Source organism: Erigeron canadensis, chromosome 5 (genome assembly GCF_010389155.1).
Source record: "Erigeron canadensis isolate Cc75 chromosome 5, C_canadensis_v1, whole genome shotgun sequence".
Taxonomy (NCBI): Eukaryota; Viridiplantae; Streptophyta; class Magnoliopsida; order Asterales; family Asteraceae; genus Erigeron; species Erigeron canadensis.
In genome coordinates, this window is record NC_057765.1 from 37,608,828 (window position 1) to 37,630,692 (window position 21,865).

The window sequence follows — 21,865 nt, forward strand, 5'->3', positions numbered from 1 at the left end:
ATGCCATAGAGGTTTGATTAATCATCTTTCTCGTTCTTTTTTATGTTTTAGTTAGTTACTAAGTAAATCACGGTTCTCTGCTCTTGTTTTTAACCATTTTTATTAGCTTCAGGTCTCCTCCTTAGAGACCTTAGAACAAAACACCATTTTTTTCGGCGAATCACCATTTTTTCCGGCGAGTGTTGGATTTGAAAACTTTTGGTCAGGGTTTGTACGGGATCAGTTTTTGAGTTGATTGGTGATAGTTTCAAGTCTTAAATCGAAGAAACAATAAAGTTATCACGATTTTAATTTTTCCGGTGAATCACCATTTTTTCCGGCGAGTGTTGGATTCGAAAATTTTTGGTCAGAGTTTGTGCGGGATCAATTTTTGAGTCGATTGGTGGTAGTTTCGAGTCTTAATTCAAAAAAACAACAAAGTTGTCGCGATTTTAATTTTTCTAGCGAGTGTTGGACTAGTGAGGATGATGATGATGATGATGGAAACCGGATAGAAACCTATTGTAGTAGGTTGCTTACATTGCATAACCCAAAAAATAAAGTTGGTTACACTAGATAGCAAGTCGAGTAAATGGATACATTACACAGCCTTTTGGTCATAGTTGATTAAACTCTCATGCCTTTATCCCTATGTTTAATTACCAACTGAATTTTAATAGAACTGAAAATTATCAAAAAAATATTTGGGAATTTTTTATTTTTCCCGATAATGCTAATTGATTGATGAGGTAAAAAAAACTCCATCTATAACAACTTCTAAAATCCGGCCCTTGATAACTTTGCTTTGATATATTTGGATTTTATTCGAAATAATATAGAAGTGTTTCTATGGGAAAAAAAAAGAGATAATTTTAAGTTAGAATTACTCTCTGAGTTTTACACAAGAAATTTGCGAGAGATTATAATAGTAAGCTTTTACTTGACTTTTTAATGGACCCTTAATACCTTATTAATGTTTATAGAAACCTTAATTATATTCATAGCATTTGATTAGTTCAACTTAAAAAAAAAAAACAACTTAATAATATGCTCTGCCATTAACATTCAAGTATTCAAGTATCCAATGATATTATATTGAAGCCTCATTATGTTTGACCAATAAATGAAAAACATTTTGATCATTGGAGATTACTTAAAAGATCTTATCCCATAACACTGTTAACGATTTCTTTGAGTTACAACTTTGAAGCTAAGTGCAAAGTGCTGCCTTGAGAGCAATACCACCACGAATAAATAGTCTGTTTTGAATAGCCGAGCTCTGCATTCACTGGTTTAAAACGCGTCTTGTAAGGAAGAGAATTGCCTTTATAAGGATGGTAACTCATCATCCAACCGATGTAGGATGACTTTGGGTTAGGAGAAGGTAAAACCCGACCAAAAATATTTCACGAACTATTTAAAATTAAAAGTGACCGACACGAGTCGTCCTTGTGGTTTGCCCAAAAAGTCTGGTTTCGTCCTTTAACTTTTCAAAACGCTAGTGACAATCTTTTATAGACGAAAAATTGTAATCACGTTTCATCTTTTACGATAACGCCCGTCAAGTAGAGTCTGTTAAGTCCCTCACGTTATTTATATTCTTTTATATTCTGTTAAGTCCCTCACGTGATTTATATTACGATAACGTCATTTCCAAAGCTAAAGGACTAATACTGATAATTCTATTATATTCTTATTTATCTACAAACCCAAAGATTCTAAATTTCAACATACATACACACAATTCATATATATATATATGTATCAAATCCATACATATAATGCCACATATAAAAATATTTGCCATGTATAGGGCTATACTTGGCAAATAGGCTTTAATAATGACATCTAAGCCTGGAAATGGGAGAAATAGAAAATTACTAATTTTATTTGTTACTTTTATATGTTATGAACACGGCTAGTGCCTAGCTTAAAAAAACATACAACATAAGATGTGTCTATGTGAGAGTATGAGTTCGTCATTGGTACATAACACGCTATATTTTTCTTTTAACAACTTCTCATTATTATGTTCTCTAGCAAAGTGTTAGAGCTAATAGTAACAAATAACGGAGTACATTACTAAGAAAGAGAAGACATTATTGATCCAATCCAACCAACTAACTTTACCAACGATTAGTTAACACCCTTATGTTAATCAGGCAGGCATTCATATACATTATCACTCGCTTTCTACTAATTGGAATATTTATGACGTCCACCTTATAAATGCAACAAATGTTTTACTCGTATATTGTAAGGTAGCTCTAAAACAACCCTGAATCAAGAGCCCTAAACCTTTCAATTTCAACCCAACCACAAGTCGAACAATCAATTAAATGAAACACATAAAGCCAGTTTTCACCACAGCTTAAATTTATCGACTAGTTGTTAAGCCACGTCAAAAGCACACTAACGTGGCCCAATATTTATCCACTCCCTTGTGTTCATACCTCTCCTATATAACTAACACACACCCTTGTTCTAAATACTCACTCACTCACTCACTCAAACACATAACTACTTCCTCCTAGTACTATACAAACACCTTTCTCTCAAAATCTTTCACACATTTTCAACATATATATATAAATGGCTGCTACATCAGTTTTCAGTGCAACTCCAGTCACATTATTGACCCTCAATAACAAAACCATCAACTTTTCTTCACAATTTTGTATCAAGAAAAACACCATCAGGTGCATGTCCTCTCCTCAAGATGGCTCAAGCACCCCAACTACTGATGGTTCTGCCAAACCAATAATTACATCATCATCATCTAACCCATCAACCCCACTCCCACCACCACCACCACCAGCTCCTAAGGTCCCAAAAGTCAGCACCAAGTTTAACGACTTGTTTGCCTTCAGTGGACCAGTGCCCGAAAGGATTAACGGGAGGTTAGCCATGATTGGGTTTGTGTCCGCAATGGCTGTGGAGTTGAGCAACGGTCAAGGTCTGTTTACCCAGATATCTAACGGAGGACTAACGTTGTTTGTCGGTACAAGCGTTGTGTTGACAGTGGCATCGTTAGTGCCGTTGTTTCAAGGGGTGAGAGCCGAGGCCAAATCAAACGGGGTGATGACTTCAGATGCCGAGTTGTTGAATGGACGTGTCGCCATGTTGGGTTTGATTGCTTTGGCTTTCACCGAGTTTGTTACTGGCAGTGCCCTTGTGTAATTTTGTTAAATAATTTGACAAACACTAGCTGAATTGAAGTATAGATATAGAAAGGAAGGTGTTGTATTATTATGTCCCAATGCATATTCAATTTTGATGTATATAACAGTTTTTCTATGATTATATTTATAAACATATTCAACTTTGCTACAATTTTTTTCATCGTTTAGCTTAATTGGTTTTTACTATAGTTTTTAATGGACCCTTAATACTTTATCATATTTATAGAAATTAACCTTCATTGTATTCATAGCATTTGATTGGTTCAACTTATCTAGCTAGTAAAAACAAATTGAAAGAATCTTCGTCCAACCTAAGTTGGGTGCTAGCTACCACATTCTCATAGACTAGGAACTGATCAATTTGTCAAAGTCACATCAGTTAAATTGTTATATTTATATATAACAAAAAGAATCTTACAACTTGATCCATATTTTGCAAAATACCTTCAATACCAAAAAGCCTACGTACTGAAAGTCCAATGATAGTATGTTGAAGCCTCAAACCCTCAATATGTTGGTCATTGGAGTGGAGATTGCTTAAATGATCTCATCCCACAACACTGTTAACTATTTCTTTGAGTTACAACTTTGAACCTAAGTGCAACAGTGCTACTTGCGAGAGCAACACCGCCAGCTACGTACCAGCGACTCAACTGCACTCACGGGTTTAAAACACATCTTGTAAACTGCTACAAATTTAAGGAAATAGAAACCGGATATAACTATATAGACCGGTTGTTTTATAAAAAAGTGGTCTTTAAACTTATACAACTGATCTCTATGTATACCTAAGTATAGAGACCGGTTGCCTAAACATAGAAACATGTAGTTAATAATATACTAGTCTCTATACTTAAAAAACTTTGATCTTATAACTAACTGGTCTCTATGTTATGTAGAAAACAAGATATTACTTTATATTTTACGAATCAAACACTTCAAAATTATTTACTCTAGTCTCTCTCTACAATTATTTGCTGTAACCACTCTCTACAAATCAACTCCACACACCACTTCCCCTAACTCCGGCTGCCAGATTTATACCAGTAAAAAGAAGGTCGACTCCCCATTTTTCATCCCCGTTTTTTCCTCCTACAAATCGTGGATCTTGGTTTTCCTGGTAAGATCTAGGATTTTGAGACTAGTTATTTAAGTTTTTGGCAAAATCTAAGATCTTGAGACTAGCTAGTTTTTGGTATCTTTATGTTATTGTTTTTTCTTCTTAGTGTTCTTGACAGATGTAAACAAAGATAAGTTGCTACTAATTGTGAGGCTTGGTGCTAAGATGGGTTTCAGCCCAAAAGATATTACAATCACAGATGAAGATGTCGACAGAGTAGGGAGATGAAGCAACTTGTGCACTTGATATTAATATGAAGAAGCTCACAAGTAATGCAATGAAGTTCATAATAGACAACTGTATTTGTGTTTATTTTGATTACTTTATACAATATCTTTTTATTGTTTATGTTTAGCAATATTGATTTTTTTTTAATTTACATGATGTTTTTTTCTTATTCATGTTTAATGATATGTATTTATCTTTTTTTTTTTATATATAGTGTAATTATCTTTTTTTGAACATTTACATGGTGTGAATTGAAAAATGTTCTTAATTTGCTTTGTTTGGATTCATGAAAATTGGTTTAAAAATTATTTGTTTGGGTATTTGTAATTGGTTTAAATGAAGATTGATTGACCATTTACATAGTGAATTGTTATTAGTAGGGTTGTTCATATCGCGGTCCAAACCGAAAAAACTAAGAAACCGAACCAGATTTGGACCGAAACTGAATAGAACCGAGGTCATCGGTCCGGTCCACGGTTCTTTATTTTCATGCTATTCGGTTCTTGGTCCGGTCCATGTTTAACCCGAGAAAACACTCGGTTTGAACCGAACCGAGAAATAGGATATCAATATATGTCTCAGTTTATGTTGGATTCCCTTTATTATTATTATTCTCATATAATAGTCATTTTGTTGCTATTAAATTTGCATGCTCAATTTATTTGATACTCCCTCCGTCCCATTTTAATTGTCCTATTTTGACTGGTCAAGTCTTTTCCTTCCGACTTTGACCGTAAATATCTTTGGTTGTGTTATATATTAGTTGATGAAAGTTATATCAATGAAAAATACATTTAAAACTCAATCAATTCATATATCTTACATCAAATTTTCTATAACACAAACAAAAATATTTACGGTCAAAATTGAAAGAAAAAGACTCAAAAAGTCAAACGTGGACACTTAATATGGGACGAAGGGAGTATTAATTGCTCCATGCTCAAGGCATATAATTCGTTTCATATGATTTAACATGAGTATATTGAAGTGCTATAATCATCATTAGTAAGAATACTGTTGCAAATATGCAAAATTTGTTTCGCGTATTTGTCTTTTTACTGCAAATATATATAGTTTAAGTTTATATATTTGTGTTTCTCATTCCAATATTGATTTTCATGTTGAATTGACATGGTCTCGGTCCAAACCTTCAAACCAAAAAACCGACTATAAACCGAACATGAACCGAACCGAAGATATCGGTCCGGTCCTCGGTTACAAGTTTTTCTAAAAACGGACATGGTCTCGGTCCAAACCTTCAAACCAAAAAACCGACTATAAACCGAACATGAACCGAACCGAAGATATCGGTCCGGTCCTCTGTTCCAAGTTTTTCTAAAAAAACGGTTCTCGGTTCGGTCCGGTTCTTGGACCGTGAACACCCATAGTTATTAGTTGAATTGGTGGAATAATTTGGTTTTGTATTTCCAGCAGTGAGATGTAAATCTATTGTAAGTTGTTTGGATTGATATTGACATATTTGCATTTTTGGAAAACCAAAAAAATAAATAAATAAATAACTGGATTGATATATTATTAATATTTTTTTTGTTTCTGTGTGACAGACGACTAGTTATAAAAACCAGTTGTATAACAAGTCTGTATGTACTAAATAACAAGTCTCTATTGCTTTTTTTTACTAGTGGTAACAACTCCTCATCCAACTGATGTGGGATAATTTTAGGTTATGAAAAAGTAAAACCCAACCAATAATATTTCATGAACTAGAATTTTTAAAATTAATTTATTTATTAATCAAGCTTTCATATCATCATCAATATGCATATTTGAAAACTAACAGTCCATTATGCTAAAAATAAGGTAGTTTGTGATTGTTCTTTTTTTCTTTCAATTTTTATACATGTCATATTTAATTTACTCCCCCCCCCCCCCCCCCCCCCCCCCCCTTTTTTTTTTATCTGGATACATGGTATTCTCACAAACTTTTTTGGTCTTAATCTATTAGACTATTTGTAAGGATTAGATGAAAGGAAGGTGAAGTGAGATGACATGATATGTAAAGGATGGTGAAACCTTTAATTATACCCAATCGGTAATATACTTCAGTTAAGTGAGGATAGGCGATACATATATATCATCGACTGATCATGTGTACTTCGATAATTTTATATTATCAAACTTATATGCATGTTGTCGTCGTTGAATTTGTGGTGCATGTAAGTCCAGTACTTCACTAGTTTTATATTACTAAACTTATTATAATGTGGTTTTAATTTTATAAAAATGGGTCCCAAATGGTAGGTGAATGATTAAGGGTTTAAAAAAAAGATGAGAAGGTGATAATGATGTGGAAAAAAAAATGTAAGTGAAAGAAGTGAACGGTTATGAATGGTTTACATGACAATAATGTAGATGCTTTTTGCAGCAATGTTGATTATAAAAATTTTAACTAAGTCAATAGATGAGTTGTTTTTACGTCACAAGTATTACACACTCTAAAATAAAACTTTTGCTAATTGTACAATTGTTATTAACGGAAGATAATAAGTACTGTTATCTGTAATTAGTATTAGCAGTATATGTATATAAGCCAAAAGAATGTGCAGTTGATACTTGATAATATCATAAAATTCCAATTACAATTTGAAACAACGTCATACAAAAACAGCCTAAAAAACTTATTAGTCGAACAATATTCCACCCAACGACAAAGTAACTCCCAATGCCGTCTTCTACGGGTTTTGGGTCCCAATACCGTCTTCGACGGTGTATGGGGACAACCTTACCCCTACCAAAGGTAGAGAGACTGCTTCCAAGTTCTACCAAAGGTAGAAAAGGACCTCCAGCCTTGCTGGACATGAGGATCGAACCCATGACCTTTGTTTCTAGAGGCATGAGCTCCAACCACTGATCCAACCCAGTTGGTTTTATTCCACCCAACGACAATCGACAGTTAATGAAACACATAGGGCCAGCTTTCACCACAGCTTAACTTCATCGGCTACTTTGAAAGCCACGTGAACCGGCCCAAAAAGTGCACTACCGTGGCCCAATATCTATCATATCCCCTCGTTTGTGTTATCAATGGTTAATCATCCTCATCTTCTTTCTCCTATATATATAAACCAACCCATTCTCCTATTTAATCACTCATCAAACACAACAAAAATACATAACTACATTCCTAATATACTATATATACAACGTACGTACACATTCTCTCAAAATCTTTCACACATTTTCAACATATATATACAAATGGCTGCTACATCAGTTTTCATCACAATTACAAGCCTCAACAACAAAATCACAAACTTTTCATCACAATGTTTTCTCAAGAAAAATACCATCAGGTGCATGTCCTCTCCTCAAGATGGCTCCACGACTACACCGCCACATGCGAAAGTCAGCACCAAGTTTACTGACTTGTTGGCATTCAGTGGACCAGCACCCGAACGGGTAAACGGGAGGTTGGCTATGATTGGGTTCGTGTCCGCAATGGCTGTGGAGTTGACCAATGGTCAAGATCTCTTTACCCAGATATCCAACGGAGGACTAACGTTGTTTGTTGGGACAAGCGTTGTGTTGACATTGGCATCGTTAGTGCCGTTGTTTCAAGGGGTGAGAGCCGAGGCCAAATCAAACGGGGTGATGACTTCAGATGCCGAGTTGTTGAATGGACGTGTCGCCATGTTGGGTTTGATTGCTTTGGCTTTCACCGAGTTTGTTACTGGAAGTGCCCTTGTGTAATTCTATCCAGCTAGAAGCTGAATTATAGATATACATACATAGAAAGAACAAGGGGTGTTTTATTATTATGTCCCAATGCATGTTCATATTGATCGATGTGTATATATAACAGTTTTTGTATGATTATAAATAAAAGCATCTCCTATACGACTATACATTGCTTTAAATTAACTTTTTAAGTCGATCTCATCCTGGTTCTTAGTTTTAGGGTGTGTTTAGCGACCGATTTGTAAGAACTGAAAGCTCTCAAAATCTTTTTAAGAAAAATCTTTTTCTACTACGTACGTAAAATAGTACTTATTTTGATTTGGAATTAGAAAATAAACGCATAATTAATGGCACCGAAATATAACCAATTATATCAAAATGGTTATGTTGTATAGTGATCGGTTCAGGTGTTCAATCGATATAAGACTAAAAATAGTGAGAGAACGTTTTATAATTAGTTATGCACTATGTTAGTTTTATGGAATTTTAATGTATCAAAATGATGTTTTTAAGTGTTCTCACCGTTCTTATTTTAATAGTGTTCTTACCGGAGTGTTACCCTATATTTCACTATATATATATATATAATATATATATATATATATATATATATATCATTAGTGAAAGAAGGACCAACGACGATCCTATCCTAAAGGAGAAGAAGGAGTAGGAGGAGTCAGTTTTCTTTGAAGATCGAGGAATCAATCTCCCAATTATGCCATTCGGAAGAAGTCTTCTACAGAGGGAAAGCCTGTTACGAGTAAGTGAAGAGGAAAGATCTCCAGAGATTCTTATCTCATTCCATTCCAGTGGCTCAACCAGTAACCAATGGCGAAAAGTAAAAAATCCATGGTTTCCCGGTAGAACCCTATTTCGCCCAAGTTGTTTCAGAACCGGAAAAAAGAAGCGGTTTTCCGCGCAGCTTGCGCATAGTGCAGGTCCCATTTGTATATTGTATTTGGCCGAAGAAGCATCGGACAGGTTGGAGTTCTTACCTTCTTGGGATTCCATGGACCAAGATCTGCTATATATATATATATATATATATATATATATATATATATATATATATATATATATATATGGTAACACTCCGGTGAGAACACTTTTAAAATAAGAACGGTGAGAATACTTAAAAACATCATTTTGATGCATCCAACAAAAAACGTGATTTTTTCGATTTTGACGTATCCATGTGTTGTTAAACACTTAAATAATGATAATTAGTTATGCACTATGTCAACTTTATGGACTTTTAATGCATCAAAATGTAGTTTTTAAGTGTTCTCATTTGTTCTCATTTTAAGTTGTATATCATAGTAGATCATGATGATGGTGTGTAACTTACGAAAATCAATGGTCCTTTTTTGGATTTTTTTTAGTTGGTCTCAAATTATCTTTCCCCTATATATATATATGGGAAAGATAAAATGAGTCCGGTTTATCTTGAGTCCAAAAAAAGTCCATTGATTTTCTTCCATCTCCTCCAATTCCAACCACCTCCTACCACCACCACCATCATCTCCGACCACCACCATGATCATCCGGCGACCATCTCCAGCGAGACTTACACATGTGTAAGTACAACTTATGTACACAACAATGAAGGTTAAAGGCGGAGCCCGTCAATCCATGACACTATGGCAGTGGCCAAGGGCGGAGCCCGTCAGTCCATGGCGGAGCTATAGCAGCTAATGGCGGAGTCCGTTAGGTAGATCACCCATCACCAGTCACCCCCTATGACCTATCACAGTCTATGACTTATCACACTATGACCTATCACCCTCAATGACCTATCACCCCCACCAGCTTTACTTTATGAATATCCTTAAGGGCGAACCCCGCTCCGAATCATAATTTTTGACAACCACCACCAGCCACCATCATCGCCTGAAAGTTAACTTACACATGTGTAACTCTCGCCGGAGATAGTCGTCGTCGCCGGAGGATCATGGTGGTGGCCGGAGATGATGATGGTTTATCTCACCCCTATATATATATATATATATATATATATATATGAAATATACCGTAATGTATTACTATATGTCTTTATGTATGAATGTATTAATATATGTAAGCATAAAAAGAGCTTATAAGTTATAACTCAATTTTCATGAAGAAGCGGTCAATTTTCCTATTCTATTTGTCAAACAAGCTTTTGCGGGTTCAATTTTTGTAAATCGGCATATCTGGAACTGTAAATGACAGATCACAGATCAAACCATGTCAATCAAAAGCTGGAAGTAGTGGCAATGGTGGATCGCGCATTCACATTTTCGGATACGCCAGTAGTTTTGCTTAACTTAATATAATGATAAACGCTTAGAAATTAACTTAATATAACTTAAAGATGAACGCTTCTCAAAAGAACTCCCTATCACCTTCCTATTCAACTCAACATTACATATCGATGACTTAAGTCATCAGGAGCAAATAGTTCTTCTCCTGATCAAGCACGTCTAAAAAACGCCGAGAACACGCCCCGGGAACGCCTAAAACCAACTTGACAAAGTATGTGCTCTCGGTATATTTATAGTTTTCCTTGTAACTTTCCTCAATAATATGAGATTTATAATTCGTTGTTTAATTATGAACGTAACTAGGCGCGTTATTTTATCTGTAATGCATGTATTGATATATGTAGAAATGTATTATAGTAATATATTATGTAAACACAAAAGAGCTTATTATTAACCGGAAATATTGGAAAGTGGTCATGTTTTCCATTCTATATGTTAAACAAGTTTTTGTGGCGAAAATTGTAAGTGCCGGATTAAACCATGTCAACCAAAAGCTGGAAGCCGGCCTGGAAGTGGCAATGTCGGATCAGACACTGCACTCACAAATTCCGACATATCGGTTTTGGTTAATTTTTCTCATAAAAACTTAATAAAATGGAAAAGATGAACGTGTCACAAAAATAAACCTATAACCTTCCAATTCAACCCACAACCACAATCAATGAAACACATAGAGCCACTTTAGACCACAAGTCTACAATTTAAACTTCATTGACTAGTTAGAAAGCCACGTGAACCGGCCCCAATAAGTATACTAACGTGGCCCAATATGTATCCCCTCCTTTGTGTTCAAACCTCTCCTATATAAACCAACCCATCCTTCTTTCCATTACTCACTCAAACAGTCAACACAACAACACCAAACACATAACTACTTTCCTAGTACTATATACAAACACATTCTCTCAAAATCATTCACACATTTCCAACATATACAAATATGGCTGCTATATCAGTTTTCAGTGCAACTCCAGTCACATTATTGACCCTCAATAACAAAACCATCAACTTTTCTTCACAATTTTGTATCAAGAAAAACACCATCAGGTGCATGTCCTCTCCTCAAGATGGCTCAAGCACCCCAACTACTGATGGTTCTGCCAAACCAATAATTACATCATCATCATCTAACCCGACCCCAACGCCAATGAGTTCTTCTATCCCACCACCACCGCAACCAGCTCCTAAGGTCCCAAAAGTCAGCACCAAGTTTAATGACTTGTTTGCATTCAGTGGACCAGTGCCCGAAAGGATTAACGGGAGGTTAGCCATGATTGGGTTTGTGTCCGCAATGGCTGTGGAGCTGAGCAACGGTCAAGGTCTGTTTACCCAGATATCTAACGGAGGACTAACGGTGTTCGTCGGTACAAGCGTTGTGTTGACATTGGCGTCGTTAGTGCCGTTGTTTCAAGGGGTGAGAGCCGAGGCCAAATCAAACGGAGTGATGACGTCAGATGCCGAGTTGTTGAATGGACGCGTCGCCATGTTGGGTCTGATTGCTTTGGCTTTCACGGAGTTTGTTACTGGAAGTGCCCTTGTGTAATTTTGTTATTTTGACAGACACTAGCTGAATTGAAGCATAGATATAGAAGAAAGGTGTTTCCCAATGCATATTCAAAAATTTGATGTATATATATAAAGGTTTTGTATGATTATGATTAAATGCATCTCTCACATTGCTTCAAACGGAATTAGTTTCATCCTGGTTTTTATGTAATTAAAAATTGGAACAAAAGAACTTGATATTTTTATGTCAGATCGAAATCTAACATATGATCAATCAGCAAATTTGCGAATTGAATAAATTCGGGTGAAAAAGTTCCTAACGTGAATGAAAAATCTCCAAACACGAGCGAAAAAGTAAACCCAATAACAACACCAGAGGCGGAGCCAGAAATTTGAGTTGGCGGGGACCATGTTGGTTGGGTGGAGGTTCGGGTTCTTTTCTAGGTTGACCTTGTTCAGTTACGAGTTCGGGTTGATGGTCAAAAACAACGTCCTGTTTTTGTTTTTTTTAAAAAATCGACAGTCTTCCTTTTTCCCCATGATTTAACTGAAAATCATTATAGTAAAGTTAACAACTTGAACTACGAACTCTTTAAAATAATTAGAGTTTAATAAGATTCATACTAAAAAATATCACCGAATAAGATGTTAGCTATGATATTTTACCATTTTCTCACGAATACAAGATTGCATGATACCGTCATAACTCAGAACATTAATTTGATAAATTATTATAAAGTTTAATAAATGGTAGATTGGTAAAAAATAGTAACATTGAATAACTTACATGAAAATTGTGAAAACTTATAAGAAATTGAGTTTTCTTTTGAGCATGACGAGAGACAATATATGATGGACATTTACTCTTCTGACCTTCTTTTATCCTTTTTCTCCTATTAAACTTGTTGGTAAATTTGGTTTGGATACATTACATAAATAACAGTATAGGGACCCATACATATACTAAGTTGAATATTGGTTTTGGGCTACTATAAAAACAAACTTGTTGGGCTCAATAGGGGTGACTAGGCACCCCCTAGCCACCCCACTCCCTCCGCCTCTGAACAACACCTTATGCCCAACTGGACATTTAATTATGTCTTTCAGCCAAATGTTAGTCACCGGTTCAAAACCTTTGAAAGGCATATTGGAAAGTCTTTGCCAATGAGATGGAGCATGGGGGGTTTCCTCCATAACGTTAGTGGAACTTGCACCGTCAGTCATGCTCTCAGATTGATTGTGCTGGTGAAGTGGTTGATTTCTACCGGATGATGAAGAGGCATGCCGCTGAGTGCAATCACCACTACTGTTAAAAATAAAATAAAAAACAACAAAGGAGGTGATAAATACTTATGATTTTTTTACTTAGACCATCCACATCTACACGTTATTGCAAAATCTAATTCGTGAGGATAAACTGTTTTCTTATGGCAGTCGTTAAAAACAAGCGTGAGAAAAGTTTTTCCATAGATCTTTCCACGGGCACTTATGTTTCCCACAGATTTTTCATGGGTTTTCAACAAAATATTTATGTTATACTTTAGATTTGTGAACCTAACAATACTAGTCATAAAAAAATCGATTTATATCTTTTTTTTTTTATCTAGCCAACCCACAAAAATTAATTTGTATACTCTTATTATCAACCCAACTAAAATTAATTTTTTAATTTATAAACTCAACTTTATAAACCTTTTAAACAAATTTTAATCCACTTAAATCACTAAAAACATTAAATGTATTTACCAACGTGTAGATGGATAGTGAACGAGCCGGATGGATTTTGGAGGAAATTTGGTCGGCCCAGCCCTTTTTGGCCAACCAACTCAAATATTTAGTCACCAATGCATAATCAGTGATAAAACTTTATACTAGTAATTAAAAAGATAGTTTATCTATATTATTTCCCTAATAATAAAAATGGTAATATAAAACCCAAAAAATCATACAATTAAAAGCTTTGGAGTCTTGACTATTAACGAAATTTGGTGGATCAAAGAAAGAAAAAATTAAACAAAAAAGTTCATGTTCAAAAACAACACGACCTATGAACGTTATTTTATGTTCATAAACAAGTAAAATAAATAAAAAAGTTGAGAATATATGTATAAACTAAATTAAACTCGTACGTTATGTCGTTAAAAAATATATATCTATGACAACTATTACCTAAAAAAATGTAATTTAATAATTCATATTATATCTCAATATAAAAACTCTATACAACATTCACATAAAAAATAACTCATACAAAAATTTCTTAAATTCTTTTAACTAATAATTTTAATAAATAAATTTAACAAACTAGTACAATTATTCTAATATTTGACGGAGAAAAGAAAATCAAACTAAATTGTTTGGTATGCTACCTGTAACTTCAAGAGTTATTTGTGTAATTTTTAAAACACAAAGCTTCATTTAAGCTAAAAGATACCGAAGCGTTACTTAGTGAGAAAAACACCTATATGTTTGGAACAAGTATACATTTGGTTCGAGAACTAGTTATTGTATCCGCACGTTGTCGCAGAATACAATTTTTTGTACGACAAAGTTTTGGTCCCAAATTTATGTCAAATATTTGAATTCAAAATTTTAAAAAGATAACTAAACATGTAGCAATAACAATAAAAAATGTAAAAGAGTAATAAGATTTACAAAAACATAAACAATAACTATATTAATGTTTTAAATTTTACATAAACGTAAAACGTAATGATGATAAAAGTTATTATATATTAAAAACGTCATTTACATAAAAATAAAGATGAAAATAATCAAAAACAAATGTTTAAAAGTAAATCTGTAACTGTGTGAAAGTTGTCATATAAAAATTCAAAAGTTTAGTGTCACAAAAATGAAAACTTTGATGCAGGGCAAAAGTTAAAAGATAGAAAAAATTGATAAAAATTATTATATGCTATAAAGACGTGTACATTTCAGGCATAAAGGACTTGTAAATTTGTATAGACTTTTTGTATAAAAACATAAATAATAACTATAGTAATGTTTTAAATGTTACATTAACGTAAGACGTAACGATAATGAAAGTTATTATATATTAAAAATGTTATATATATAAAAAGACGGATAAAAATAGTCAAAACCAAATGTTTAAAAGTAAAATCGTAAACATGTGAAAGTTATTTGATGAGAGCATGAGAACCCAAAAATTTAATGTCAAGAAAATAAAAACCAAAATTATTGATGTGTAGCAAAAGTTAAAGTATAGAAAGTTTAAGGGGTTAAACAAAAAAATTGTAAAAATTATTATGCGTTATAAGAACTTATACATTTTATGTATAAAACATTATATTTGTATAGCTTTTTATTATATTATAAATTCGTTTGAAAGTTTAAAAGACAACCCTTTTTTTTTTTTCAAATTGAGGAAAATGTTAACGTTCGTGGGGACAACCATTTGACTTCATCGAAACGAATACAAAATTCATCTTAAAATTTTTCAAAAAACAGCTGAAGGTTTGATTGTATGAAGCCAATTGACTAATACTCGTATGTATTTTTGTAACAAGCATAAAATAAAACTTTAAATTTCCTAATGTAAGTATTGATTAACGATGCTATTTTGTAACTATCTACCTGAACTAAGCAAAGTTATGGCCCAATAACAATCTTTCGCCTCAGGCCTGTTGTGCTTTGCTTTTGGTGGTACTAATTATCAATGGTGAATTGTGATCCTGTTCTATATATGTTGCCGTGATGGAAATGTATAAACTTATTATATGAACTTTAGCAAGTAATGACTACAAGCTATCCCGGTAGATTGTTCTTTGTCTTTCACATTATATATACCTTTCCTAATTATTATTTTTTTAACGTGAAAGTATTTTTTTTATACGTTAAAAGTCTACTCACACGACTTCAGTTTTCCATGTGAAAACCTTACACCACTAAAATAGAATTACTCTTACTTGGATCTGTTTCAAATCATAAGTCAATAAACTAATAAAAATGCATTCACGATTCGGACAAATGCCTTGTACAAGAAATTATACATAATGCATTGTTTATAAACATGTCGGAGCATAGCTTACTAATTTCATAATCATGCTCCGAAAATGGTGATAACTTCTTCGAGCGATATTTACTTACCCTATGTTCATTATTAAATGAACATAGATTGAACAAAGAACCATAAGAGGACGAAAAAGAGGAGTTTGTTATCTACATAAACTTTGTTTTGAGTATTTAAAACCAAGATTTGTATTGATGCAGAAGGTTGTCGACATCTAAAGTTTTCTATGTGCCATTGTGGAAGATATACTCATCCTCGTCGGTAATTAATGAAGCACAGATCGGTCTACTAGAGCTGGCAGCCGGCTCTTATGGGATGCCTCGGTTCAGAATGCAAACGGTTACTTGGATGTTTTCCTCTTCTAAGAGGCTACCCAATGTCAGGGACTCATCCCTCAATGACTAGTCTCTGTCAGTGTCATATCAGCAAGAAACACTCCATGAACTAATCCTTTCAAAACACACCCAATACACTCATCCCTCAAGGACTAGTATTCGACCAATCAATTATTTAATTCTACCATTTTATCTAAAATTTACATTTTTAACCCTTCAAAATTATAACAAACTAAAATATACACAAATAAAAAACAATTCATTAAAAATAAAACACTACACAATTTGTATTCAACCCATCAATTATTTAATTCTACCATTTTATCTAAACTTTACATTTTTAACCCTTCAAAATTATTACAAACTAAAATATACACAAATAAAAAACAATTCATTAAAAATAAAACACTACACAATTTATTTTTAAAAAAAAGCACAAACAAAAAATATTACAAGGTAGTAACATTACAACATAATAATTCTTACAAAATATTAAAAACTTATTACTTTATCTCATAAACTGCTTTAGCAGTTATAATGAAATGCTCCAAGGTGGTAACCGCACATTCAAATTGCTCCGGAGCAACTTGGACCTTGGCGATCTTCCCCTGCAAATAAGTAAAGTATTGACACTCAAGTTCAATACAATACCCGGTTTGTATATAACTAATTTGTTCTCGACACCATTGCTTATTCGCACTTAGTTTTCGCATAAGTGCAACAAGTTCCTCTTTGAACAATTGGTGGTCGAGGATATCAGTCATGGTACTGTTATCTACTTGATCGATAGTCATTGGTGGTTTTCGGTTAGGGACATTTGATGAAGAAGCCATTATTGTTTGATTTTGATAAGAAATATCTGATAAGGAGTCAGTATTTATAGGTGAACTAAAAGACGCTCCTCCAACGTTCAAAATTCAAAATATTTACACAATTAGTCTCTCCAACATTTGAATTCAAAATATTTACACTTTTAGTCCTTCAAACGGCCAAAAATTCAAAAATATTTACACTTTTAGTCCCTCCAATGTGTTTTAATCATGTAATGTCTTTTTTAATTATGTGTTTTCTTTTTTATTATAATGTGTTTTGATAATAAAATGTGTTTGATTGTTACAAAAAAAATAGCCGTTAAGAACTAAAAGTGACACTTTTTGGAACCTGTTTTGGTCAAAATAGTTGTTAAGGGGCATGTTTTGCCAACTTTTTAAACTTTTAATTGTTTGTCTTCTACCTCTAAATGTAGCCGTTGCAATTTCAAAAAAAAAAGGGGGCATACTCGCTACTCGTCCCTCAAGGAACGAATCACTCGGACGAGACTCACGGACGAACCAGGGACTAGTTCACCCAATGCTGTGGACTCATCCCTCGACGGCGAACGAACCCAGGGACGAGGGCGTTGGGTAGCCTCTAAGACCATTCGTAACCGTTCACTCTTTCACCTACATTTTTTCTTGCCACATCAACATTATCTTCTCATTTCTTTCACCTCCTACTTTTCCCCTCAACCATTTATCTATCATTTAGTCTCCACCTTTATTTAATTTAAAACACAATACATTTAATCAAATGTAATATAAAATAACATTATCGAAAACACATAAATAAAAAATATATAATAAGAACATAACTAAATAATATGTTTTATTTTAAAATAACATATATCATTAATATTTAGCTTTATGTTTACTTTTATATTGAAAAATAGAGTCCATACAATTTTGTTTCAAACTCTTTTTTTTTTCACTTTAAAAACTGAAGACAAAATTTATATATTTAAAAAATTGTAGGAAAAGCAAGCAAGCATTGAGCAGCTGACATTCATCAAAGGGAAGTGATTTTTCTACTAAGATTTTTACTTCCCAAACTACAAATATTTTAATATTACCTTTTTACCCCTAAATTGACAGCTCTTTTATTAAGAAATTTTAGCTATTTTATATATTTCCTTTCACACAATTTATTTACTTTGCATCTAAAACTTCTCTCTCGGTTCATTTTCTTTCGTTCCTTTTAACTTCTTCACTTCCAGGTTTCTTAAATCCATTTTTTAATCTCATATCTTAAATTATGTATTGGAAGAATATGGTCTTCTGTTGCTCATGGTGGTGGTTTTGGGGTAGAGGATCTTTGAAAAGCTATATACTCGAAAAAAGTGAGACCGGGGTCAGGGGTTCAAATGGGTAAGGATGGCTGCTTGGCTTTGATGGTAGTAGAAGGAATTAAGTGAAAAAGCTATATATAATAGGGTTATTTACTGAAATGGTCCATAGATTATCAACCATATTACTGATTTCATACCTATAACTTTAAAATTACTCTCATCATACCCCAACTTATTAATTCTCCACACGGACGATACCTGACCTGACGGGCGTCAGTTTGGCCGTTAAGTTGGGGTATGACTACGGTAAATTTTAAAGTTTAGGTATGAAACCAGTAATATAGTGGATAGTCCAGGTGTCATTTATGTAATTAACCATTATTATTATTATTATTATTATTATTATTATTATTATTATTATTATTACTATAATTTCTTGTAAATCCTATTAATTTCTAATGGAAGTGATGTTTTTACTATTAATATTATTATTATTACTATTATTATTATTGTTGTTGTTGTTGTTGTTGTTGTTTTAATTACACAAAGTATTATTTAGGAATAAATAATTTTAAAAAGTACATTGATATTTTTTGTAAATATTTACTTTTATTTTATAAAAGAATACTTTATTTTTATAAAAAATATTGTAAATATTTAGTTTTTTTTATTAAAAACTATTAATCAATCAAATTATAGATCCATGCTGATTTTATTTATTTCATATTTATTTATTTTTATTTAAAAAAAATAAGTAAATCGGAAGCAGTACATTAATTTCATGTAAAACATTGATAAATGAACGTGAAGTGTTGAATGGATACTACCACATTGAGTTGATTAAATCTGTTTTGAGCTGATTCAAACCTTACATAGTAGTTGTACAGGTACTAATGCAATACAAGAAATTATGATATTCTTTCTGGTTCACCTCTTTAAAAAAGAAGATTGAAAAATATTTTTTATAAAAATAAAAACTTTGTACTAAAAATGATCTTTTATAAAAGAAAATATTATTTTTTAAAAAATAAATTTTATAAATAATAGTTTTTGAAATATTAATAGTTTTTAATAAAAAATTAAATATTTACAATAATTTTTTTATAAAATAAAGTATTCTTTTATAAAATAAATATAAATATTTAAAAAAAAAATATCAATGTACTTTGTGTAATTAAAAAAACAACAACAACAATCATAATAATAATAATAATAATAATAATAATAATAATAATAATAATAATAATTACATAAATGATATCTGGACTATTCACCATACTACTGGTTTCATACTTAAAACTTTAAAATTTACGGTAGTCATACCCCAACTTAACGGCCAAACTGACGTCCGTCAAGTCAGGTATCGTCCGAGTGAAAAATTGATAAGTTGGGGTATGATGAGAGTAATTTTAAAGTTATAGGTTTGAAACCAGTAATATAGTGGATAGTACAGGTACCATTTCAGTAAATAACCCTTTATAATATCAAGATGGAAAGGATGGAAGTCTTTTAGATTCTAACCACTTGACACTAACAATACATAATAATTAATAATTATTATCGGATACAAACTAGGTATACGATTTCATAGTTTTGTCATACAAAAGAAATTATTGAAATTTTTTATTCTTTTTTGCGTCAAATGGGCAGGGAGGCGCTTAAAATCTGAAAGAAATAAAACACGGGGTTAGACGCATTATTAAGGAGTTGATAATTTATTAATAAGGGTAAAATTGTCCTAACAAATTATTTGCAATTTGAGAAGTAAATAGTGTAGTATAAAAATCACTTCCCTTCAGCAAAGGATATTTAGATAGAAACAACATACAAAATAAGATCATTACAATTGCAAATGATTTGTTTGTTTTGTCATGTGTTATATTTAAAAGCGAATAGAAATATATACTTATTTTATAACTCTATTTTGTTATGAGACATGAGGGTCAAACTGTCAGTATTATATATACTTTCTCAAGATTTTGGTTATTTGGTTATTGTTAATTGTAATTTAAGTTCAATTATTTATCTAATTTAGTTACTAATATAAAGTCAAGTATAGAGTGATCACAAATCACCTTCTTTTTCTTCTTGAAAAAAGAATATGCTTTTGAGTGGGGTTATCAATGATTCCACATTCAGATGCAGCTCACGCCCACTTCAGTTTTCTAATTATCTCCAAGTAGGGGTGTTCATCAAACCATCAAAACCAAACCAAATCAGTATACTTTAATTGATTTGGTCGGATTAAGTTGTTAAAGTTTGATTTGACGATTTAACTTTTGGAAAATCGGATTCCCTAGTCCGATTACAGTTTGAGCAAATAACACACCGTCAAAAACCGGACCGGACCAAATAATATATATGTATATTTAATTCTCTCTCTCTCTCTCACACACACACACACACATATATATATATTGAACAAAGGGTGTAAAAGTCGTTTCATTGAGTTGAGCAGTGACATCCAAACGGACAGTATGCTCAGGGTTCGAAGCACCTTTTATGCTAAAGAGGTAAATGCTCATTTTATGCTAAAGAGGTAAATGCTCGAGGTCAATGGGGAATACAAGAATAATTCACATATATATTAAAGTTACTGAGGACATTTTTATTTAACATCTATAAATTTCTTTAGCAAGTGAAATATATAAATATTATGAAATGTATTTTTAATTGTGTTGTCTATTTGTTTCATATAAAAAAAGTTATATAGAAATATGCATCAATATATAGAGAAATAAGGAAAAAAAACATATAATAAACGAAACCGTTTAATCGGACAAACCGGACCTGTTTATATGGTTTGGTTTGGTCCGGTTAGACAATACACTTGGTTTGGTTTGGTTTGATTTGATTTGATAATTTTTAAAATCGAAAATGTCGGTTCGATTTAAAATTTTGTCAAAACCGGACCATGAACACCCTTATCTCCAAGTTCCTCCTCCAGATATTTCACATTTAAATACTACAATTAACATGAGAGAGAAAGGAAATGATGACATGTAGTTCATTCATGCCGGTGATCAGTTTCGCTGACCCCCATTCACCGGTCTTTCACTTTCACTTCCGTAATAGTTCACCGATATAATGACTTTCTTTCCCCTATGGCCTTTACCTACTCTTAAGAATGGTCTAATGGTTCATCGTTGTTTTTGTATCAATTGTATCCACTAATACATTGACACGGGGCATCCACATCCCATTATACCAACAATCAATGAACCCAAACGATAACCTAATCTGCAAGTGTATGACATTTTTTGTAAGTAAGTAAATAAAGATGAACTTAAATATATCACATAATTAAACATATTAGTAATGGTTAAAAAGACCAAAAAAAAAAAAAATGCACAATGCACACGGGAAACTTGAGAGA

General features: G+C 32.7%; 2 protein-coding genes across 2 annotated transcripts; both read left to right on the top strand.

Moving 5' to 3' along the window:
* The first annotated feature begins 2,494 nt into the window (after positions 1-2,494).
* Positions 2,495-12,185, top strand: LOC122602106 (early light-induced protein 2, chloroplastic-like). Its single transcript, XM_043774835.1, has 2 exons — positions 2,495-2,747; positions 11,628-12,185. Exons 1-2 carry the CDS (start codon positions 2,572-2,574, stop codon positions 12,052-12,054), a joined length of 603 nt encoding a protein of 200 aa, XP_043630770.1. The 5' UTR covers positions 2,495-2,571; the 3' UTR covers positions 12,055-12,185.
* On the top strand, positions 7,729-8,257 carry LOC122598892 (early light-induced protein 2, chloroplastic-like). Its single transcript, XM_043771373.1, has one exon. It carries the CDS (start codon positions 7,729-7,731, stop codon positions 8,218-8,220), a length of 492 nt encoding a protein of 163 aa, XP_043627308.1. The 3' UTR covers positions 8,221-8,257.
* Positions 12,186-21,865: the final 9,680 nt, after the last annotated feature.